General features: G+C 36.6%; 2 protein-coding genes across 2 annotated transcripts; both read left to right on the plus strand.

Moving 5' to 3' along the window:
• The first annotated feature begins 3235 nt into the window (after positions 1–3235).
• On the plus strand, positions 3236–4195 carry LOC101984633 (olfactory receptor 51G2-like). Its single transcript, XM_005368856.1, has one exon. It carries the CDS (start codon positions 3236–3238, stop codon positions 4193–4195), a length of 960 nt encoding a protein of 319 aa, XP_005368913.1.
• A 16413-nt stretch (positions 4196–20608) lies between these two features.
• On the plus strand, positions 20609–21559 carry LOC101984921 (olfactory receptor 52K1-like). The gene has a single exon (XM_005368857.1). The coding sequence runs from the start codon at positions 20609–20611 to the stop codon at positions 21557–21559; it is 951 nt and encodes a 316-aa protein (XP_005368914.1).
• The last annotated feature ends 4937 nt before the right edge of the window (positions 21560–26496 follow it).

A 26496-nucleotide genomic window follows, 5' to 3' on the forward strand; every position in this document is an offset into this window, starting at 1 on the left:
CTTTCCACAGGGTGGAATACATGGCACTCCATTAGGTGTGGAGGGTTGGGGGGAGGGCCTGTGGAGGGAGAGGGAGGGGACTGGGAGGAGGAGAGGGAGTGTAAATTTGGGTTGTTTTTTTTTTTTAAGTAATAAGAAAAAAAGGGTTATCTGAGAAGAGGGAACCTCAACCTCAATTAAAAACAAAACAAAAACGCATCCAAAAGATCTAGCTGCAAGAAAGCCTGTGGGGTATTTTTAAAATTAGTGATTGATATGAGAAGGCTGGGATTATTATAGGTGGTCCTAGGCTCAACAAGAGAGCAGACTGAGTAAACTAGGAAGGCCAGTCCAGTAAGCAGCACTTCTTCATAGCCTCTGCTCCAACTCCTGTCACCCGGTTCCTGCCCTGTTTGAGTGCCTGCTCTGATTTCCTTCCATGATGAACAGAGATGAGGAAGCATAAAACTAACAAATCTTTCCCTTCCCAAGTTATTTTGGTCACGGTGTTCCATTAGAGCAATACGTTCTCTAGTAACCTTACACATTCTGGATGCAGGCAAATATTTGATTTCATGCAGTATCATAAAATTTCCTCCAGATACTGAGGCATACTGAGAAATTCCAAAGCTCACTCCTAAGAGACAGCAACGTACTTCTGTCTGGGAGTAGTGGACAAAGGCCTTTAGGAAGTGGCATGAAAGGAAATGTTGACCCTGAGGTAGCCACAGCCTCTCTTGCATTTCTCTTGGGGCCTCATGTCTCCTAGGACTGTAGGAAGATTTATAAATTAATCCCACTTGTTTGTTGAGTTGAACTGCCACTCACAATGAGGGGAATTTTTGTACCTAGTATGAGAGATCATGGAAATATTTATGTGAATGAAAATGGAAATACATGGTTGAGAAGTTGAGAAGCGGAGTAGTTTAGATATTTATCAGAAGTAGAAGGTAAAAGTCTAAGAAGCTGTTTTAAGGTAAGTTTATTATTATCATTCAGTTAAGGACATTATTATGTATAAAATATCATAGATATTTATGCTTGTGCTAAAAACTTCTGATTAGCCTCGAGCGTTTCAAACTGACAAGGCTTGTAGAAGATGCCCAAACTGATGTGGCTCTTGGTCTTTGTTAATGGATTTGCTGCTTATAGGAGCCAAAGAGACACTTTCAAACTGAACAGATAAGGAACTGCAGCTTATGAACTAATCCTAGGGACAGACAGCAAGTCTGTGAGGACTGATTTGAAATCACAGATCATAAGCAGCAGAAAGTGGACAGTGAAAAACGAGTCTTGTCACAGCCTAACAGAAGGACTAGCTGCTAGAGAGTAGAGAAGATACATCACATATGTATATATTGGGGTAACCACAGAGTCTAGCAGAGATTTTCAGAGTCATAGCTTAGCAAGTCTCAAGGATTTTAATCTTTGTCTAGATGGATTTTGTATTCCACTCTGGGCACTATTTTATCCACACTCAATAGAATGAAATTTGCCCTGATAGGAATATCATATTTATCAGTGAAAATTGACAATAGTAAAGACATTTAAAATGTTATTAATATATTAATGCTTAGCATTAACTGGATGTCGGTGAGACGAAATTGATAATTCTCACAGTACAGCTGCTCATTATTACTTTGGGAAAGGCCCATTCATGAGTGTTTTATATTAGGGTGCTGTGTGTCTTCTCTACTTTTAATTTCTGCAGTAATGAAAGACCTCTGTTTTTTCATTTTCTCTGTTGTGCTCAGTTGCAGCAGAAGCATAATTTTGTGATTACTATCTATAGTATTCATTTTAAATATTGAACTTACCTCCTTTCCTATTTTATTTGTCCTCAGTTACAGCTGAGAATGCTTCTTCATAATAAACTGTATGGTTTGATAAATAAATTAATTCCTGATTTTCATACAGTATCTCCTTGGTTTCCAGTACAACCCCACTGAAGTGTCAGCTGATAAAGGATACAACTTTAGTATATACTGAAAAGTAATCACTATAAATAATTAAAAAGAGAATCTACATTTCAACTATAATATAATTCATGCTAATATGGTATAGAACCAAAGAAATACTTTTAACTAAGAAGTGGCATCTCAATGATGAAAACAGTCAATTCTATTTTCTTTAAATATTATATTTTTTTCTCTTTGTTGTAAAGTTTGCTTTGAAAATTATATGTTACTTAAGTACATTTTACTACTTTATTAACTTTCAGAGGATCAATCCAATTTGCAGAGACTGTGACACTCTCACAGGTTTACATCAGACAAAATACCAGCAGGGATAGGAGGAGTGTACAAAAAGTCCTACCCCTAACCCAAACGCTGTTTGTAACTGATACCTGCTGGTAAGGGAAAACCAGTTTTATCCATTGTAGTGCTATTGCTTATATCAGCTACAGTCTAAGGCAGACCCCATGCCCAGGTGTGTTGATGAGCAAAAAACAGATTCTATGTTTATCTATTTTATTGTGTGTGTGTGTGTGTGTGTGTGTGTGTGCATTTTGCTTTGTTTGTCTTATTGTTTATTATTTTTTTATTCATTTTTTTAAAGAAAGAGAAAGGGAGGTGGGGAGGCTCTGGGAGGAGTTGGAGAAGAGAAAAAATAAGCAAAATAGATTGCATATTTTTTTTTAAAAATGAAAAAAACAAAGACTTACAGTTAAAAATCAAATCATGTTTGGAGTCTGATGTTTGAAGAGCAAGATTATGATATCAGTTACACAATAGAGAATAGTTGGGGAGAATGAAGCCTGAGCTGGCCCAAACTGAATTGATTTCTCTAAAGATGTTCTAGTACTGAGCATAAAATCATCAAATTTAACAGCGTAGCAATTCAATTTAAGTCATCTAGAGAAATGGTGGTGTTAGACCTATCAATAGCATGTTTTTGAAAAGTTTTTGTTAGAAAGGGTGGTCTTAATTTGTGTTCATGTGTTGTATCAGGATGATGTCTTTAGAAGCTCATTCATGTTTAAAGGTGTTTGAATGATTCTGCAAAATGAAGGACTTTGGTGGAAAGAGAGAGAGAGTAGATACTTTAATTAACTGGCCATAACCATCAGTGATACTGGGAAAGGGAAATAGGATTGGAATGGCTTAAGGAGTTATAAAAGGTAAACACTGAAGTCTCTTTCATTTTTCTTTGTCTTTTTCTCCTTTTCTTCTTAAAATGCAGACCCTGGCCTTGTCAAAGCCTTCCCCATTATATAGTAACTGTAGAGCTGGATTGTGCTCCAACAGTCAGCCCAATGGCAACCTCAAACTCCAGCAGCATCATGTCCTCCACATTCTACCTCACAGGCATCCCTGGCTATGAGGAGTTTCACCACTGGATTTCCATCCCATTCTGTCTCCTCTACATTGTTGGGATAACAGGCAACTGTTCCATCTTGCATATCGTGAGGACAGACCCAAGGCTCCATGAGCCCATGTATTACTTCCTGGCCATGCTTTCTCTCACTGACATGGCCATGTCCCTGCCTGCCATGGTATCACTTTTCAGGGTGTTGTGGTCCATTTCCCGAGAGATCCAGTTCAATATCTGTGTGGTACAGATGTTTCTGATTCATACCTTTTCCTTCACTGAATCATCTGTGCTCCTGGCCATGGCCCTTGACCGGTATGTGGCCATCTGCCACCCTCTGCGTTATGCTACCATTCTCACTCCAAAGCTCATTGCCAAGATTGGAGTTGCAGCCTTGCTTCGGAGTGCAATCCCACTCATTCCTCTCCTGGTTCGTCTAGCATTCATTCCCTTCTGTCGCTCCCATGCCCTTTCTCATTCTTATTGTCTGCACCAGGACATAATCCGACTTGCCTGTGCTGACGTCAGGTTTAATGTTATATATGGAATGGTTGTGATTACTATGCTGTGGGGCACGGATTCTTTGGGTATTTTAATAACTTATGTTTTTATCCTTCACTCAGTGTTAAGAATCGCATCCCGTGAGGGTAGGCTGAAAGCACTTAACACATGTGCATCTCACATCTGTGCTGTGCTCATCCTATATGTGCCCATGATAGGATTATCTATCGTCCATCGTTTTGCCAAGCATTCCTCTCCCTTTGTTCACATCTTCATGGCTCATATTTATTTAATGGTGCCACCAGTGCTTAACCCCATCATCTATAGTGTGAAGACCAAGCAGATCCGCCAAGGAATCCTCCTTCTGATCTGTTCCCATAAAATTAATTCTTCTGCAATGTAACCATGTCATCAAGACAACAAGGTGTTAAAATAATGACTCAATGCCATGGTGAATTATCTATCCTAAGTATGTTGTACTCAGAGGTGACAAAACATCAAAGCAGAATTAGTCACTCCAAATGTGCTCATGGTGACTCAAAGAACTAGGCATCCTTACATACTTTACATACTTTAAAATCATCTTCAGTTATTAATGTATTAGAGAGATAGGATGCAAATCACTGTCCTCTGTCCTTGGTTGTTAATAACCTTAAGCTTCATATAAGTAACTTATCTACAAAGTTTGCCTTAAATTGGAAAAAAAGATTCTTTTTTGTCTTTTTGATATTTGATAATGTTTGGCATAGTACCTTATATGACCTTTTAATTTTTATTAATATTGTGCTTGAAATCTCATTATTTGTTCATATCTATAGATGGTAATAATTTGACCAAAATAATTTTGTTAATGTTTGATTTCTTTCTCTTTATTTTCTTTAAGGGATTTGTTGATTTCTTCTAATTTTTTGTTTGCCTTTTCCTCCATTTCTTTGAGGAAATTTTTCATTTCCTCTTTGAGTACCTCAAACATTCTTCTAAAGTTATTTTTTAAGTTATTTTCTTCTGCTCCAAGTATATTTGAATGTTCAAATCTTGCTGTTGTAGAGCCACTAATTGTTGTTGGTGTCATGTTGCTCTCTGTGGTATTGAGTGTGTTCTTATCTTGTCTACCCATCATTTCCTCTGATTGGTGTAGTTCTGGCTGTGTCTCTGATGATTAATCTTCGAGGTGTGAGTGGATCCAAGGCTCATGGTGCAGTCAGGGCCATGGTTTCAGTCATCTGGAGGTCACTCTGTGTTCCCTGAGGTCGCTTGGTGCTCCTGGGTGTCCCTCTCCAATCCCAGAGATTGTTCAGACCTGCTCCTAAGGAGGTTGCTGGCTTGGGTATGCTCTGCTGAGGTTGCTGCCTTGGGCCTGCTCTAGCAGAGGTTGCTGGCTCAGGCCTGCTGTGATGGAGGTCGCTGGCTTAGGCTTGTTCCTGTAAATGTCCCTGGTTTGGGCCTGCTCCCACAGAGGTTGCTCCCTTGTACTGCTCCTCTGGAGGTGGCTGACTTAATCTGAAAGTGTAATTTTAAAGTGTTTAAATTTAACTAAATTCAGCTTATGCTAGTAATGTTATTTTTTTCAAAATAGTGTTTTTAAAGCAATTTTCATTGTAATTATTTTAAAGATCAAATATTATCATTTTTGAGATTAACAGTCCTTAAATTGTTTCTAATGAATGGTTCTTTGTTGAAATTGAATGTGCTGAAATAGAAGAGTAACAACAAATATTCTCAAGTAAAGGAACCGATCTGGGGGAATGAGACATAGGTGTATAAAAACAAAACAAAACAGAAAATAAAACATAAACTATCAAGGAGCAATGGGTTCTTCAGGAATGAAGGGAATGACTGGGTCTGAGATCCTAACTTCAAGTTTATGGGTTCCTTTCTATTGTTTTAAATGAGACATCATTACAACACTTCTTTTTAAAAGATAACACCCAAATTACTTCTCTTTTACTCAATGACTTGTTTATTTCTTTGGGTTTAAGCATTCAGTATTTAGGGCTGCTCTTACACCAAGGAAAGTCAAATTCTTGGTCAACATCTAGGACAAGATATATGAAAACATATTGTCTTTCAGCAAGGCAGGGACAGTCAGAAGATATGAAAACACATTGTCAGCAAGGCAGGGACAGTCAGAAGATATGAAAACATATTGTCTTTCAGAAAGGCAGGGACAGTCAGAAGATATGAAAACACATTGTCTGTCAGCAAGGCAGGGACAGTCAGAAGATATGAAAACACATTGTCTTTCAGCAAGGCAGGTCAGTCAGAAGATATGAAAATACATTGTCTGTCAGCAAGGCAAGGACAATCTGAAGATATGAAGGACCTTCCCAGCTACTTCTGCATTTTTTAATTCAGGCTGAACTAAATTTCTACTATTATTCCACAATTTATGTACGATTATGAATTGGATTATTTCAAAGATAGAAAATTTAATTTTAACTAGTGATCAGATTTATAAGAGAATCTAGGAATAATTGGGGAGAAGAAAACATGATCAAAATATATTGTATGGAAAAAATTAAAAAGAGTTAAAACAAAATAAATATAACAACAATAGAGTCACCTACAGACATTATCTGAAATTTCCTATTTTCTTCTTCCAAAAATTCTAAATAGTTAAACCATGTTTACATGCACTTGCATGTAAATGCTTTTTTACCAAGTATTCTTATTTAAAAAATGTTAAACTAATGGATTTTTGTTATTGGCATCACATAATAATCTCTGGGAACATGACAAAATTATTCTTAAAATTCTTTAAAGTTATAATCTTTTCCACAAACCAAATAAAGAAAATCAGTATTGATATTGCTCCCTTCTAAAGCAACCATACCTCCCTGGATAAGAATGAATATGCATACGTTTTCTCTAATAAAAAATAGTGATGCTTAGGCAATGGTTAGTTACCATATAGCAACTTCTGCTTTGACCTACAGTATAAATTCAAGACTTGAAAACCAAAATAGGGACAATAAAGAAAACATTAACCAAGGGAATTCTAAAAACAGAAAATATGAAAAGATGAACAGGAGCCACAAATGCAAGCATAAACAGCAGAATGGAGAGAATCTCAAGTATTGAAGATACAATAGAGGAAATAGACTCATTGGTCAAAGAAAACATTAAATGTAACAAAAGCTTAACACAAAATATCCAGGGACACTATGAAAAGACCAAACTTAAGAATAATAGGTATAGAAGAAGGAAAACTATAAGTCAAAAATCAAAGAAAATATATTCAACAAAATTATAGAAGAAAACTTTTCCAATCTAAAGAAAGATATGTATAAAGATATGTATATGGAGATACAAGAAGCTTACAGAACACCAAATAGACTAGATAACAAAAAAGTCTCCTTGCCACATAATAATCAAACACTAAACATACAGAATAAGGAAAGAATATTAACGGCTGCAAAGGAAAAAGGCCTAGTAACATATAAAGGCAGACCTATTGGAATTACACCTGACATTACAAATATAAAAATATAAAAACCAAAAGTTCCTGGTCAAGCATTATGCAGACATTAAGAGATCATGAATGCTAGCCCAGACTACTATACCCAACAAAACTTTCAACCACGATAAAAGGACAAATCAAGATATTCCATGACAGAACCAGATTTCACTAATACCTAGCCACACACCCATCCCTATACAAAATACTAGAAGGAAAACTTCTACCCAAGAAAGTCAGCTACATCCACAAAAACACAGACAATAGTTGATCTCACAGCAGCAAATCCCAAAGAAGTGAAAAGCACACACAATAACATCACCACCAACAAAAACTAAAATAACAAGAACTAGCGATCACTGGACATTAAAATCTCTTATTAATGGTCTCAACTCACATATGAAATTATACAGGCTATGAAAACAGAATCCATTCTTCTGCTACATACAAGAAACACACCTCAACCTCAAAGACAGACATTGCCTTAGAGTAAATGTTTGGGAAAAAATTTTCCAATCAAATAAACCTAAGAAAGAAGCTGGTTTAATTATCCTAATATTGAGCAAAATAGGCTACAAACTGAAATCAATCAAAAGAGACAAAGAAGAACATTTTATATTAGTCACAAGAAAAATCCATCAAGAGGAAATCTCAATACTGAATGTCTATGCTCCAAATTCAAGGGCACTCTCATATGTAAAAATACTACTAAAGCTTAAAACACACATAAAACCCCACACACTAATAGTGGGAAACTTCAAAACCCCACTCTCACCACTGGACAGGTCTGTTAGACAGAACATTAACAGGGAACTATCAGATTTATGAATCAAATGGACTTAGCACACATCTATAGACCATTCCATCCAAGCATAAAAGAACATGCCTTCCTCTAAGCATCCTGTGCAACCTTCTCAAAAACTGACCACATATTAGGTAACAAATCAAACCTCCACAGATACAAAAGAATTGAAACAACTTCATGTATCTTATTAGATAACCATGGCTTAAAGTTAGAATTCAACAGCAATACTAATTCCAGAAAGCTCACAAACACATGGAAATTAAACAATGCTTACCTGAATCATCAATGAATCAAGATAGAAATAAAGGAAGAAATTAAAGACTTCCTAAAATTCAATGAAAATGACCATACAACATACCCAAATTTATGGGACACAATGAAAGCAGCATTAAGAGGAAAGTTCATAGCATTAAATGTCTACATAAAGAAGTTGGAAATATTCCACACTAGTGAGTTAATAGAACACCTGAAAACTCTAGAACAAAAAGATGCAAACATATCCAGAAGGAACAGATGACAGGAAATTATCAAATTGAGAGCTAATACCAACACTCCTCAAACTGTTCCACAGAACAGAAAGAGAAGGAAAAGAAACATTGCCAAACACTTCTTATTAAGCTACAGTTATTCAGATAACCAAACCACATAAAGACATTACTATGAAAGAGAATTACAGATCAATCTCACTCATGAACATTGATGCAAAAATACTCAATAAAATACTGGTGAACCAAATCCAAGAACACATCAGAAAAATCATCCACCATGATAAAGTTGGTTTTATCCCAGAGATGCAGGAATGGTTCAACATACTAAATCTGTCAGCATAATCCACAATATAAACAAACTGAAAAGAAAACTACATGATCATCTCATTAGATGTTGATTGAGTTTTCTGTCCTGCCCAGTTCCCGCAGTTGTTAAGTCCCAAAGAAATCTCACAGAGGTCCACCTTAACTATAAACTGATTGGCCCATTAGCTCAGGCTTCTTATTATATCTTATAACTTATATTAGCCCATTATTCTTGTCTATGTTAGCCACATGGCTTGGGACCTTTTTTGGTGAGGCAGTTACATCTTGCTTGCTTTGTGGCTGGGTCAGGACAGCAGAACAAGCCTTCCTCTTCCTAGAATTCTCCTGTTCTCATTGACTTGCCTCTTTCCTGTCTGGTTGTCACACCTATTCTTCCAGCCTGGCTACTGGCCAATAAGCATTTATTTAAAAATATAAATGACAAAATACAGACTATTGTCCCACAGCAATTAGATGCTGAAAAAGTCTTCAAAAATATACATAAAGGTCTTGGAGAGAGCAGGGATACAAGAAACATATCTAAACATAATAAAGTCAATATATAGCAAGCCAATAGTCGATATCAAACTAGATGGAGAAAAACTCAAAGCAATCCCACTGAAATCAGGAATAAGACAAAGTTGTCCTTTCTCTCCATATGTATTTATTATAATGCTTGAAGTTCTAGCTAGAGCCAAAAGACAACAAAAGGAGATCAAGAGGAAACAAATTGGAAAAGAAGAAGACAAACACTCACTATTTGCTAATGATATGATAGTTTACATAAGCAACCCCAAAAATTCTGCCAAGGAAGTTTTACAACTCATAAACACCTTCAGTAATGTAACAGAATACAAGATTAACTAAAAAAATCAGTATCCCTTCTTTACACAGATGATAAAGGGCCTTAGAATGAAATCAGAGAAACACCACTCTTCACAATAGCCACAAATAACTAAAATATCTTGGAATAATTCTAATAAAGCAAGTGAAAGACATGTATGACAAGAACTTTAAATATTTGAAGAAACACCAAAAAAAGGACATACCTCCCATATTCTTGGGTAGGTAGAAATAGCATAGTAAAAATGACAATCTTACCAAGAGCAATCTACAAATTTAATGCAATGCTCATTAAAAATTCCATAAAAAATCTTCACATTCCTTGAAAAATAATTTTCAACATCCTGTGGAAAAGCAAAAAACCCAGGATAGCAAAAAACAATACTTTACAATAATGGAACTTCTGGAGGCATCACAATCCCTGACTTCAAACACTACTACAGAGCTACAGTACTGAAAACAGCCTGGTATTGGCATAAAATCAGACAGGAAGACGAATGAAATTGAATTGAAGACCCAGATGTCAATCTATACACCTATGAACACCTAATTTTTGACAAAGAAGCAACAAATATAAAGTGTAAAAACAAAAGCATATGCAAGCATATGCATATGCTGGCATAACTGGATATTAATATGTAGAAAAATGAAAATAGATCCATATCTAACTGCCTCGGATACATACACATACGAGCAACAAAAATAAACTGAGTAGGTTCTAGTTTTATATATCTGTGCATAAACATGTGTGTATACATAGGTATATAACAAAAAAGTCAAAGGCTATAAAATTAATACTATGGGGAATGGGAGAGTTATGAGGGAGAGTAACTGAGGTGTGGGGAGGGAAGAGTGATATAATTCTTCTACTTCAATTAAAATATTAAAATTGCCAGGTGTTAGTGGTGCACACTTTTTGTCACAGCACTCAAGAGGCAAAAGCAGGTAGATCTCTATGAGTTCAAGGCCAGCCTGGTCTACAAGAGCTAGTTCCAGGATAGGCTCTAAAGCTACAGAAAAATCCTATCCTGAAAAAACAAAAAATTAAAAGTTAAGAGAAAATAAAACATTGTATTTATATATAGGCTCTTTATATAAAGTGATCAATGGGAAACATTAGGTATAATAATTAGCTTTTATTATTTTATTTATTAAATTATTTACCTGGTTTATGAATTCATTTATTTCTATTGTTCTTCAGACTAGGATAATGAGCAATTCCTAAGTTCAGAAAGGCATCATTTTATTCTGCCTATTGGAAAACTGACATAAAAGATACATATAATATAAAAACATTTAACTTATGCTAGCCCAATGACTTCACTGTAATTAGTATAATATGTTGATACACTCAGGGGAATACTTCTCCACTGCTGGTTGGAGTGAAAGCTTGTACAGCCACTCTGGAAATCAGTTTGGCTGTTTCTCAGAAAATTGGGAATCAATCCACCTCAAGACCCAGAAATACTACTCCTAGGAATATACCCAAAGGATACTCAATCATACCAAAGGATACTTGCTCAACAATTTGTAGAAACATTATCCATAATAGCCAGAACCTAGAAACAACCTCGATGCCCCTCAAATGAAGAATGGATAATGAAAATATGGCACTTTTATACAATGGGGTATTTCTCAGCTATAAAAAAAAAAAACAATGACACCATGAAATACGCAGACAAATGGATGGAATTAGAAAACACTGTCCTGAGACAGAGACCCACATTGGAGCACCGGACAGAAATCTCAAGGTCCAAATCAGATGGAGAGAGAGCACGAACAAGGAACTCAGGACCCCGAGGGGTACACCCACACACTGAGACAATGGGGATGTTCTATTGGGAACTCACCAAGGCCAGCAGGCCCGGGTTTGAAAAAACATGGGATAAAACCGGACTCGCTGAACATAGCGGACAATGAGGACTACTGAGAACTCAAGAACAATGGTAATGGGCCAGGCGATGATGGTGCACGCCTCCGTTAATCCCAGCACTCGGGAGGCAGAGGCAGGCGGATCTCTGTGAGTTCGAGACCAGCCTGGTCTACAAGAGCTAGCTCCAGGACAGGCTCCAAAGCTACAGAGAAACCCTGTTTCGAGAAACCAAAAAAAAAAAAAAAAAGAAAGAACAATGGCAACGGGTTTTTGATCCTACTGCACGTACTGGCTTTGAGGGAGCCTAGGCAGTTTGGATGCTCACCTTACTAGACCTGGACGGAGGTGGGTGGTCCTTGGACTTCCCACAGGGCAGGGAACCCTGATTACTCTTTGGGCTGACGAGGGAGGGGGACTTGATCAGGAGAGGGGGAGAGAAATGGGAGGCGGTGGCAGGGAGGAGGCAGAAATTTTTAATAAATAAATATAAAAAAATAAAATAAAATATCTAAAAAAAAAAAGAAAAAAAAACACTGTCCTGAGTGAGGTAACCCAAACTTGAAAGACAAATATGGTATCTAATCACTTATAAGTGGATATTAGATGCTATACAAAGGATAACAAGACTACAATTCATGGCTCCAGAGAAGCTAAGTAACAAGGGACACCCTAAGAGGACTACATGGATCACCCAGGGAAGGGAAATTAGATAAGATCTGCTGGGTAAAATGTGAGCAAAGGGGAATCATTAAGGGGCATGAGATGGGTAATGAGAACATGACGAAATGGGATGATTGAGAGGGGGAGAGGAACTGACTGGCAGAGCAGTAAAAAAGGTATCATTATAGAGAGAGTCACTATGGAGATAGGGAGAAATCTGGTGCCAGGGAAATTCCCAAGAATACACAGGTTTGACCCCAGCTAAGACTCCTAGCAATAGAAGAGAGGTTGCCTGAATCAGATTGGTGAATACCACAAATATTATCATAGAAACTTCATCCAGCAACTGACAGAATCAGATGCTAAGATCCATAACCAAGCACCAAGCTGAGCTCCAGGGATCCAACGGAAGAGAGGCAGGAGGGAATATATGAGCAAGGGAGGCCAAGATCATGATGAAGAAATCTACAGAGACAGGTGAATCAAGCTCATAGAAACTCATGAACTCTAGATTTACAGCTGTGGAGCCTCCATGGAACAGAACCAGACCCTCCACATGTGGGAGGCAGTTTTGAAGATTGAACTATGAGGCACCTGACAGTAGGACCAACATCTATCCCTGGTGCATGAGCTAGCTTGGTGGGATGCCATGATCAGCCATAATACATGGGGGGAGGTGCTTGATCCTGTTGCAACTTAATATGTCTGTCTTTGTTGTCTCCACATGGCAGCCTTTAATCATGGGCAGGAATGGATGGGGTGGGCTGGGGGAAATGTGGTGGGGGGTGTCAGGAGGAGGTGGGGAACTGTGGTTGGAATGTAAAATAAAATTAAAAAAAACTTAAATAAAAATATTTTCCACAGTTTCATCAAACACTTGAAATTAAAAATTGGCATTCTCTAACATTATTTTGTATCAACCACAGTCACAAATCAGCCTAGGAATTGGCAATATAGTATAAATACTAAGTGATAATAATTGCATACAATTATGAATGCTTATAGTCTGATGAGTCATTTCATAAAACTTAAAAGAAATACTTTTATTCAATGAAATATGAGTGTATATCATTTACTATCATTTCTTATGTCAATTTCATGTGAGCAGAAACCTGAATATTTAATTTTTACTTCTTTACTGATACATAGATGTCAGATTCAGAATCTATAATTTTAGCCATTGATAGATTCTAATTTACCTTGTAGACTCATAGCTTTTCTGAGTCAGTAAGAATGGTAATGGTTTAACCATTCTCTTAACAACTCTTATTGTGATATCCATAAAGCTTCTGTGAAATGGCCATGTCCTTCTGGTATGCACACAGGGGAGAAATATACATGCCCTTCTCTGTGTTTCTCACAGATATTTTTAACATTGACCTAGGGAAGCTTCTCTCTGGGTTGAGAAATCTTTTGAGAATCATTTTCATTGAGAAACTGCTGTGGGACAATGGTCTTGTACCCTGTAAAGATTTGTTACTTGTATTTTAATAAAATGCTGATTGGCATTAAGTATATTCAGGGTGATGGGAATAGAATTCTGGGAAGAGAAAATTTCAGTTTGCAGATGTAACCCAGACACAGAGAAACCAAGATGGGAATGCCTCCCTGATAAAAGGTACCAAGCTACGTGGCTGACACAGACAAGAATTGTGTAGGATGTAAGAGTTAATTAGAAGTCTGAGCTAATAGGAAAAGCAGTTTATAATTAATGTAGACCTCCGTGTGTTTCTTTAAGACTGAATGGCTGAGGGATCTTGTGGGACAGAAACCTCTGTCAGCAAGTAACTATTTCCACATCTGAGACCACAGTTGGAATTTGACTACCAGACTTGCTTGATCATGCCTTTTACATCTCTTAATTGATATTTTCCCATCTTGAACTGAATTTGGTTATTTTTTTAACTAAAATAAATCTGCTTGCAATGTACATGCACACTGTTATAAGTTCTATGTTCAATCCTCAAAATATATGAAAGTTTTCTTTTCCATGACACCTATGAAACATGAACATCTGCAACAAAACAAAACTCCTAAGGGTATTTGTATTTATTTCAGTAAAATACAAAATGGCTGTTAGTGTAATGTTTATGTGTGTTGCTGAAGAAGATTCAAGATGTGGTATAATGAGAACTCTCACTTTAATGTGACTTGAAAATTAATAGAAGGCTTAGTATGATGTCACATGTCTTTAATCTTAGCCCTTGGGAGGCTGAGACAGGTACATTGCTATGAGATTGAGGCTGTCCTGTTCTACATACAGGACATCCAGCACAACATAGTGAGATTATGTCCCAGAAAAACAATCAATCAATCATATTATATTATGCTCTATTGAATATATTATATATAGTATGCTATATATAGTATATAATGTATATGATGTAATATATTATATATTATATTATATATAGTATGTTATGCTCTATTGAACAGTTGTATGTTTGTGTAAAACATAAAAATTAAAGAAATGAAGCTGGCATAAAGGACTGAGCAACTACATACATAAAGGGAGGTGGGAAACTACAGAGAATCTGTGTGCCAACGTGACTCTGTTCTATTAGCAACATGACCTCACTCCATGTCATGAACCATATTTACATTTATACACTTTAAACTTTTGCTTACATGAGTATACCTACACAAACTAAATAATTTGGTACTTACAGACATGTAATATATGTATATGTATAATTAAGAATTATACATTAGTAATTAATATGACTAGTCTTATTGGGAAAATATGTTTCTGTAGTTCTATTAAGTTTAAATTCATTAATAAAATTAATCTACTAGTTTAAATTCATTAATAAAATTAATCTTCACACATAAAGTTAACTCAAATAAAGAAATAGTTTCTTTTCAATTTATATGGTTTTCATTTTGCTGTTATGAATGAAAACCACTATTTTTGCACACTAAGCTTCTATATAAAATACACAGTTTGGAGACTTGCTTTTTAATGAAATTATTCCATTTGCAAAGGGTATTATTTAGTGCAGAGACTCAAAAATGATTAAAGTTCTAAAGGTGGTTCCTGTGTCCTTACCCCTAAAATGAATATCAGTATCACCTTTCTCAAGGCCAGGTAAAGCTTCTGATAGACTGCAAGAGTCAGAAGATGGAAAGAAAAATCTATAAAACTCTGCTTTCTGAGTATGTCATGCCTTTAAATTATGGCATGCTGCAGTTGTGGCTACCCACAGAGAACTGCAAATGCACACATGCATCATGCATGCACACACACACAGATACACATCCATTTTCACACTTACTCACACACACATACCACTTGAAGGAAGAAGATGAACTAGTTAGCAAGAAAAGAGGTGTCAATTGGAGTGGGAAAGGAAGTAGAAAAAATATTAGGGGAATGAATATGAATAAATAAATTATGAAATTGACAAAAATAAATAAAAACATTAGCAAAAAAGCAAAGAAATTATCCTGGCACAACTCTGCCTTGAACTAAAGTGAAAAACTTTCTCCATATTTAGTTAGGCAGCTGCATCTATACCGAAGAAATCCATACCTTCAAAAGGTATACATTCAAAATATAGAAAGTAGAATGTATTTTTCCTTACAATTGTATTTTTAATTAATATCTCCACATATTTAAACAAATTTTATTAACATGCATGCTTTGTGCATGGGAACGAATAGTATAATTATTTACCTTTAAGTATATCATATGCTCTGACTACATTCATATTTTAAAGTCTTCTGTCCTCCTTTTTCCCTCCTGTTAGTGTCCTTCTTCCCAAATAGTTCCTTCTTCTATGTCTACATCATATGGATGCATTAATGTTTGTGTTGCAATAATTGTTTTGAGGTATACCACCATACTCTGACTTATATGATTTCTATTAATATTAAAATTAAGTATTACCATTGAAAATCACTTTTTTGTTGCCTCTACTGATGGACAATTTTCTGTAAACAATGAAAGTTCAATGAAAAATAAGGTTAACTAATATTCCTTAAAATTAAATTAATATTTTGGCTATTTTCATCTTCCCTCAATATTATTTGTTAACAAAGCTGCTATAAAAATCAGTGTGAAGGGAATCTTCGGCATCCACATGTATATAACTTACATTTGTATGGCTCATAAAGTCTTGTGAAATTTTTAAATAAAGCAGTAAAATACCTATGATAAATTATGGTAGAAGATGTAATAAACAACAAAATCACAGTGAATTTTGACCTCAAGTTAAATCATAAATACACAGTAATTTGGGACTACTGGTCTAACTACAAACAAAATTTCAAAATTTGATGAGAAAATATAAGAGGATGTACTCTTATCTTTAGAGTAAGTTTCTTAAAATATGTTACTGATCAAAAAACTACCGTAGAATTACTTTACTGGGAGATTTTGTGTGGTTTCAATGAACATAAACACACGTGGAATCACGATAAAATCATGACAGTCAGCTATCCATTTTCCAACGCTGTATATGTTGTGTTGAGAATATTGAAAATATCTTTCAACTATGTTGAAATATATAATACACCAGTCTCACTTCATTCATTTTACTGTGCCATTGTGCATGAGAATGTGTTTCTCATCCTTTCTAACTAGATTTGATACGGTGATTGACAAACTTCTTGTCTCATTCTCCTTCTGCCCTTTCTGTGTGCTGGTGACCATTCTTCTAACTTCTTCCAGGATCAACTTTGTAAGTGTTAGATATGAGAGCTAGAGGTTTAACCTTCTACCCCTAGCTGTTTTCACATAGTTTCTCCAGTGTCATCATCTTTGTATTTTCTAATGATCAGATTTCGTTCTAAGTTATACTGAAGAAAATTCAGATACAATAAAGTAAAGCGAAGCTCCAAAGAATCCTAAGAAAAAGCATCCTGGGAGAAATGACAATGAAGTTGAAATTAACATTTAGAGGATGAAGATTGTCTCACTTCATTTTGCAGGATTTGTAAGTTCAAGATTAGTTAACATGGCTGAGCGGGAGGGGGGATGGCACCGTGCTGTTACACGTTGTACAAATCATTTTCTCTGTAATCCAAGGGACATCTCCTTTGAGAATCTACGTGGCCTCCTGAGCATTGAACTAGCACAAAGGAACCATGGCTACTGCTTTCTAGAGTGCCTCCTGCGTGATGCAACACCATCCTCACTGCATTAGAGGTTACAGGACAGTGTCTCATATAGAGAGAATAAGGGCAAGTGAGACATGAATGCTGAATGCAGAAACGGCATCATAAGCTATATATTTGAAGATAACAAATAGATATCTGAACAGGTTGATTTGCGAGTTATAAAGTAATTATTTCTAAATATCTTATTGTTCGAGAAAGAATTATTTTGTGTAATGAATGGGTCATGCTCTGTATGCTACCTGTGATACAAATTGCAAAGATTATTCCAGGAAGATAGTTGAAGAAAATGAAGTTTGGACAATAACTGTGAGTAAGCTTCCATGTAAGCATGGACAAAGGCTTTAGGTAGAAATTGAAACAATCTATGGACTGCTTGTGAAAATACACACCATGTTAAGAGCTTCTTATCTACCCTAAGAACTGACTGTCCATCTATTGCTTACTGTAAGTCCTTTCTTATGCTCAGACTCTGATGAATGAGATGATATTGGATGGGAAAAGTGTAAAACTAACAGGACTAGAGTTAGTAACTATTGAATAAACATTGGAGTTAAATGAATCCAGGTGACAGGGATCCACTTAGGGCCTCTGCTATTTATGACTGGGTGACTGGTGATGTACCAAACAAACTATCAGCAAATATGTACACCTAGCAACCTAGGAAAAGGTGTCTTAGAGGAAATGGCTTTGCTTCTTTTCTCTTGAGACAGAAATAAACAGTCATCATGAAGATGAATTTATAGGAGACAATGATACACTTGCAATTATTGCACATATTTATCAAGGTCAGATGTGTTATTTTTATCAGTAAGGTTTCTTTGCTAAACTATAAGGGGAAAAAAGGGTGCTAATTTGCCTCTCATGGTCATAGCTGTGCTTAAAGTATTGCCCTGTTATGTACAAATTGTCAGTTATATGCTTGATTACCTAGTACCAGATAAAGAGGTTAATCTTATTTCATAAAAGATATAGAAAACAAAATTTTACAGTAATCTCCCTCCCTGAAAATACTAAATCTCAAATTTAAGCCATCTATACTAAATTTACAAGTCCTCAAAATGAAACTCAAGCACATTATCAGCTCACTTTTTCAACACGTAATGTGGTAGAAATAGCAAAATTTCCCAAACAGAAAAGTTTTTATTTTATTTTATTTTTTTTATTAAAAATTTCCGCCTCCTCCCTGCTTCTCTTTTCCCTCCGGCCTCCCCCAGAAGTTAGAATGATCACCAGCACATAGAAAGGGTAGAAGTTTGTCAATCACTGTATCGAATCTAGTTAGATAGGATGAGAAACACATTCTCATGCACAATGGCACCATAAAATGAATGAAGTGAGACCAATGTATTATATATTTCAACATAGTTGAAAGAGATTTTCAATATTCTCACCACAAAATATATAGCATCGGAAAAATGGATATGTAACTGTCCTAATTTTTATTATGATTCCATGTATGTTTATGTTCATTGAAACCACACAAAATCCTCCCAGTAAAGTAATTCTAAGGCAGCTTTTTGATCAGTAACTTAATATATTTTAAGGAACTTATTCTAGGAGCCAGCAACCTGGGCCAGAGCAGACCCGAGACAGGGAACACCACAGGAATAGCTACAGGGAAGCAACTGCTGAGCAAGTGAGCCAGAGCCAGAGACCGCTGAGGGTCCAGACGTGAATCTGGGACCTTCAAGGGAGTAGACCTAAATCAGGACCCCTGTGGTTCTGGACATGAGTCTAGGACTTCTGAGGAACTAGGTTTGAGCCTGTCTCCTGCTGATCTAGGCATAAATCTGAGACCTCCAAGGGAGTAGGCTTGAGCCAGGAACTCTGTGGGTCCAGGCGTTGGTCTTGTATATCAAGGGGAATAGGAAGGAACAGAAATCTCTGTGGGTTCAGTCCAGGCGTTAGTCTGAGACCTCTGAGAGAGTAAGCCTAAGCCAGATCCTCTGCGGGTCTGGGAGCATCCAAGCCTAGGAATTCTTTTTTTTTTTTAAATAAAAATTTCTGCCTCCTCCCCCCCTCCCACTTCCCCCTCCCAATCTCCTCATCCCCCTTCCTCTCCCTCTCCAGTCCAAAGAGCAGTCAGTGTTCCCTGCCTTGTGGAAAGTCCAAGGTCCTCCCTCCTCCATCCAGGTTTAGGAAGGTGCGCATTCAAACAAACTAGGCTCCCATAAAGCCAGTACATGCAGTAGGACCAAAACCCAGTGCCATTGTCTTTGGCTTCTCAGTCAGCCCTCATTGTCTGCCTTGTTCAGAGAGTCTGGTTTTATCCCATGCGTTTTTCAGTCCCAGTCCAGCTGGCCTTGGTGAGCTCCTGTTAGATCAGCCCCACCGTCTCAGTGGGTGGGTGCACCCCTCGCGGAAGGGTGCATATGGGAGCAAACAGAAATGTTTTTATGCATGTCTTATAGATATGCCATGTGCCTTAGTCATTACACTGGAAAGGCAGTCGCTGTTCTCCTGATGGTAGCTAATTATCAACAGCCCTACTGATCACACCCCTCTTCCTCTCTTCCCAGGAGGGCAACTTCGATGCAACCAATCTACTTCTGTCTCTCTTCTTGCGTTTATTTAGGGTTTCAGTGTCTTAAAATCAACCACCCCTGCACATGGGAAATTTTATGTTTTACAAAATGAATGACCACCCAGTTCTAAAATAGAAAATGAAGAAGACATTTAAATATGCATATTCTCCTTGAAGATAGAAAATATGTATAAATTTGACTTTGATGGGTGTCAAAACGTATCATGTCTATGACATTGTTTGCTCTTATTATATCTTATTTGAATGCTCAACTGTTTAGTTATAGCTGCTTAGTTATAACAAAGATTAACATCAGTGTTTTAAATGATATTATATCAAAATATCTTCTAAAGGCTGGAGTATTGGCATATTTTATATTTAAGTCTTTATAGATTAGTTAAGTTTCTCAAAAATCAATGGTATAAACAATATATATTTGTCTTATTAAATTCATTTTCTGAAGAAAATAACAAATATATCATGAGGCTTAATTAAATATTCAATCGACAAAAATCAACAATTAACAAATGTAATGTATTTAATATTTTCTTTTGCAGAAAATGTTGCTGATGCTCCATGAGATGGGTTAGTTTATCTGAGCCTTTCTAGCATTTTGGAAAATTAGGTTTCTAGATTCCACACATAAGAACCTTGGAAGAAATGCTTTGCAATCTATCTCTGCATTTTGGAGATTATCCTAGTTATTATCAACTAACCTTAAAGCATCCCTAGTTTTAGCATGGTCAACAATACCACACATCACTACATTTCATTTTTCTACTTGGTTGGTATTCCTGGCTTGGAAAATTTTCATTGCTTCATCAGCATTCCTGTCTGCTTCCTGCTTGTCCTGACCTTGCTGGGGAACACCATAATCCTTGCTACTGTCAAGCTAGAACCAAGCCTCCACCAGCCTATGTATTTCTTCCTTTGCATGCTGGCAGTGACTGATATGCTTCTTACGTGCTCCACAGCCCTGAAAATGCTTGCTATTTTCTGGTTTGATGAACACTGGATTGAGTTTGATGTCTGTCTAACACAAATGTATTTTATCCACACACTTTGCATCATGGAGTCAGCCATCTTGGTGGCCATGGCTTTTGATCGCTTTGTGGCCATTTGCATCCCACTGCATTATTCGACCATCCTTACATCTTCTATGGTTATTAAACTGGGCTTAGTTGGGTTGAGCCGAGCTCTGTTCATGGGTTTGCCTTGTATTATTTTGATTAAGAGGCTGCCCTACTACACAAGCTATATTATCCACCATGCCTACTGTGAGCACATGGCTGTGGTGAAGTTGGCCAGTGCTAACACTCTCATTAACAGAGCATATGGAATTTCAGTGGCCCTTTCAGTGATAGCATTAGATCTATGGCTCATAGCAACATCCTATATAAAAATTCTCCAGGCAGTGTTCCGTCTGTCTTCCCAGAATGCCCGCTCTAAAGCCCTGGGCACCTGTGCTGCCCATGTCTGCACCATTCTTGCATTCTATACACCTGCACTGTTTAGCTTCCTAACTCATCGCATTGGCAAGAATGTATCTCCAAGTGTCCACATCATCTTGTCAAGCCTATACCTTCTAGTGCCCCCCACAGTCAATCCCTTGGTATATGGTATCAAGACAAAACAGATTCGGGACAGAGCGCTGAGCCTCTTCTCACACTTGAAAATTGTTGAATACTAAATTATTTTAACAACAATTGTGGTGGTAGAGTATGTCTCATGACATAATGGGGCATTAACTACATTTGCTATGATTCTATTGTAAAATGCTACTTCTCTTTTACATTATTTTTTATAGAAGAGATTTATGGTGTGATGCAATATTTCTCTCCTAATTTTCTCTTTGTAATTTTATACTAACCATGTCTAATATATCTTATCATGCAGTATCTTCACTTTATACAGTCCAGGTTAAGATTATGTACGTATTCCCCACCATTATATATTTTATTGTAAAATTCTCTGACTATAGGTTTACGTATACTATTTATTTATTTAGTGATAAATTACAGAGCAAACATAGATGCAATGATTTCAGTTTTAGTTTCATTTATAAGAAACTGAGGGGCCTGGAGAGATGGCTCAGCAGTTAAGAGCACTGACTTTTCCTCCAGAGGTCCTGAGTTCAATTCATAGCAACCACATGGTGGCTCACAACCATCTATAATGAAATCTGGTTCCCTCGTCTAGGGTGCAAGTATGCATGTACAAAGAATATTGTATACATAAATAATAATAGTAATAATAATAATAATAATAAAGAAACTGAATACTGTCACTGTAGTCCTTACTTCAGAATAATTCGCAGCAGCTGTGCCCACCTCTACAACAGCTGTACTATATTAGGACAGTGAATGAACAATTTCTATCCTTTAGTACACTCAAGCATCAGCTTTCTTTGTCTAGTGTCATCCGAACTTTTTAAAGCATTTTATCTTATTTATGTCTTTGTGAAAAAAAAACTGAAAATTGATCATGTCTCTTCTTTTTACCAGAGAAGTAAGTTTAGCTGGCAAATTTCTTCTTCAACATTTGCAGAGTCAGTAAATACAGACAACATGAACTTAATTGAAACAGGAACATTTGAAGCAGGTATGTTGTGCTGTAAAAGAATTTTAAACATAAACCCTCTGAGATATGGAATTTAAAGGAGGTGAATGAAATATCTGAGCATATGTGAAGAAAATACACCATTTAAGCTTCATATTCTTTTAAGTCTCAAAATATTTAATATATACCTAGATCGTCAAGAAAAGTATTCAGACTAAGATACTATATGTCACCATATGAATGAGAGAAGTGAAAAGCCGCAATACTGTAAAGGATGTGGTAGAAGGAGAGAGAGGCCACCAAAGGTAACCGCAGTTCCTGGGAGAGAAAACTGCTGGTTGAAAGTGTGTTGAGTGTGCAAAAGCACCTCTAGTTTCTTTTAGAGACGTAAGAGATAATACTAAAACTCTATGTAATTCTCAATTAAATACAAGAGAAATCACAAAAAGAAAAAGAATAAATAATGAATCAAAATTATTGTCTCAATAAATAAAGAAAAACTGTAAGTTTGGATAAAACATGAGAACAGAACATATATTGCTACAGAATTTAAATTTTTTCCCCTCTGGAAAATTGGTTATTGATTTTCAGTGTGCATTTTAAATTATTAATATTCAAAAAGATGAACAGTACTTGTATCCCAACTAGAAAATTAGAGATTTTGTCTACTAATAATTGAAGCCATTTCAATGAGTTTCAAAAATTTTTTTTTCTTTTGCCAACTGAGGTTTTCTGAAACTCAGCCATTGACATAATAGAATAACAAAGGAGATAGTCTGTCTTCATCATAAATTATGATTAAATTAATTTTGAGTTAACTGTCATGTAATAAATTTGCTGAATCTTTTTATTATATGATATATATTTATTGTATATACATTCATATGTACAAGCAAAAACAAATAATAAAAATGAGCCCATGAGTGGGAAAGAGAGCAAGGATGGATGGATGTGAGGATTTTGAGGGCAAAAAGCAGAGGAGAAAATGATGTAATTATATTATGACCTCGAAAAATAGATAACATATGTATGCCATTTATTTTATTATATATAGTTAGGTATATATATAAAATTACTTTATTTTCCTCCCTCCAACCACTTCATGTAACCTATATCTTCATTTCTTCCCTTCTTCTGGCTTCCTCCTGTATGTTATCACGCACGCGCGCGCGCGCACGCGCACACACACACACACACACACACGCATTGGTATCCCTAAATATATAATTGACCTTGCTCAGTCTTTATACTGCATGATTTCAGGGTTGATGACTTCACAGTGCCTGATGAATTGAGGGGCTGTTTCCTGGGCAAGCTGTTTTCATCCATTCTCGGCATTCTTTAGTTCCCTGTAGGCTTTTGTCTAGGCTTGGCACCCCATGAGATGTATTCCCTTCCATATTTGCATGTCTGCTTGTCTTGTCCCTGTTCAGATCTTGCTCAGGCAGCCATATTATTGGACTCCATGGGTATAGTTTCCATGAGATTTCTAGAAGGTGTGGTTGCATAGCCAATATTCTGTTCTTCTGACTCTTTTTTTTTAAATTAATATTTTTCCTTTTACATACCAACACCAATTCCCTTCCCCTCTACTCCTACCTAGCGTTCTCACCACCTGCATCCTCTCCACCATTCCTCAGAGGGGGTAAAGCCTCCCTAGGGGGATCAACAAAGTCTGGCACATGAACTAGAGGCAGGTCCAAGCACCATCACCCCTGTACCAAGACTGAACAATGTATCCCACCATAGGGAATAGGCTCCAAAATGTCAGTTCATACACCTAGAATAAGTACTGGTCCCACTGCCAGGCCCCCAAACAGATCAAGCCACATTCCTGTCACCCACATTCAGAGGCCCTCACTGAGTCCCATGCAGGTTCCCTAGCTGACAGTAGAGTCCTTGAGCTCCCACTAGCTTTGGTCCACTCTCTCTGTGGTTTTCCGCATCATGATTTTGACTGCCCTTGCTCATATGACCCCTCCTCCCTCTCATTTGAACTCCAGGAGCTCAGTCTAGTGCTTGACTATGGATCACTGGAATTGCTTCCATCAGTTACTGGACATAGTTTCTATGATGAGAATTAGGATGGTCACTAATTTGACTATACAGAAATTCAGGCACTCTCTCCAGTACTGCTAGGAATCTTAGCTGGAAATCATCCTTTGAATTCTGAGCCATTATGGGGTTAGGAAGAAACCTCTGGCTTTTAAAATCTTTCTTCCACAATATTTTATGAGCCTTAGGTCTAGGAGTAGTGCAGTGGGTGGATCAACTAGGACTGGGAACCCACAATCAGTTATTTCCTCCTTTGAGATTGGTTGTTATTTTCTGTACTGTTTTCTATCTGTTGCAGAGAAGATTCTTTGTGATGAGAGCTACACTGATCTATGGTTAGAAGCATAAGCATTAGAATGAGGTTAGGAATTATGCTAGTTTAATACAGTGGTGGCTACAAGTTCTCATTTACAATCCATGACCTTAAAAAGCTCCAGATAATTGTCTGGCTTTCAGATACAAGACAGGACTTCCTTCTTGCAAATCAAAAACAAAAAATAAATAAAATAAAAATACAACTGTTGATTGTTACCAAGAAAAGACTGCTGCTATGTACTTTTAGAGTAATTGTAGCATGTTGGTCATTGTTGTAAGTCATATTATCATTTAATATTTTTTTCTCGCCTTATTGTTCTGGCTAAGAATTCAAACACTGTATTAAATGTTTTGGTGCCCACAGATTTCAGAGGAGGGCCTTAGATGCCCTGTAGCTAGGAGTTACAGATAGTAGTAGACTTCACAACGTGGGAATTAAGTAGGATATTGTGTCTGTTGCAAGAGTGGCAAACAGTCTTATCTGCTGACTTATCTCACTAGTCCCTTAACAGAATTGTATTAGTTTAATATTTTGACAATTTCTTATATGAATAATATAAATCATTATATCCATCCAACTCCTTCTGTGTTTCCTCACTCTGTATGAACTTTATGACCTCCACTTTTTTAATTATTATGTACACATTTGAATACAACATTTTTAATGAAGACATACTGAATTGTGTCCAAACGTTGTTTTTCCATCTTTTAACATCTGTAAACTTGTTTGTTTTTCCTTTTCTCAATAAAAAAAAAAATTAAAAAAAAATAAATAAATAAAAAAAAAATGAAAACCCTTATGTTAACAGAATTAAAATTGTAAAGACAAATTGTTATTATATATATAATATATATATTATATATATATATATATATTTCATAGTGGCTGGAATGTTCTCTGCATGCTATCGGACGATAAAAGCAATCAACAGTTTCACCAAGCGGTGAGTCTTGTTATCTTTGTGAGCTCTGGCAAAATAAGCACATGGGTACAACAAACTCTATGGAAGTAATGAAAAGCTTTGTGACTAGATTTAATGTCCACTTTCACAAGGCAGAACTCATCCCAGGTACCATTACCTGGAGCCAAAACTGGTAGTTAGGTAGGTCAGGATCCTAGGAGAGAACCTAATACTGTATTACTGCTTAATAAACAAAGTATTGAGCATTTCATTTTAAAGTTCTTATCTTTCTAATCATTGGTTAGTTCATCTCTTATCCCTCATTAGAGAAGCTTCTTTTTAGAGTATTTGTAAATTAATATAGAGACCTACAACTGACCAATGAACAGAGAGAAAAGACTGTAGAGGGAACATTGGTATCAAACTCTTCACTCAAGCTCACGGATCATCATGGGAGAGGGCTTGGAAAGACTGTAAGAGCCAGAGGTAGTAATCATCAGTGTGGAACGTATTTGCTGAAATAACAAATCTGCTGCACACACAACCTCATTGCAGTTCAGACTGCATGCACAGTACCTGCACAGATTTAAGCCAGCCAAAAGATCAGCCTAGATCTGGGAACAGCTTTTGACATCTTAACACAATCTGAGGAGCCAGTGATGTTTTCTTCAGAGACTCAACCCAGGAGACTTACTCATGTTCCAGTTTGATAATTCTACCCCATGCACTCTCACAAATCCAAGTGGACTTCAAAGACGAGCACAAGAAGTTGGGGGCTAACAAGAAGTTAGAGGTG

The sequence above is a fragment of the Microtus ochrogaster genome, unplaced genomic scaffold, assembly GCF_000317375.1.
Source record: "Microtus ochrogaster isolate Prairie Vole_2 unplaced genomic scaffold, MicOch1.0 UNK41, whole genome shotgun sequence".
NCBI lineage: Eukaryota > Metazoa > Chordata > Mammalia > Rodentia > Cricetidae > Microtus > Microtus ochrogaster.

What these genes read in the sequence shown, in the direction of transcription:
- LOC101984633 (XM_005368856.1), top strand. Translation starts at nt 3,236, where the DNA reads ATGGCAACCTCAAACTCCAGCAGCATCATGTCCTCCACATTCTACCTC.
- LOC101984921 (XM_005368857.1), top strand. Translation starts at nt 20,609, where the DNA reads ATGGTCAACAATACCACACATCACTACATTTCATTTTTCTACTTGGTT.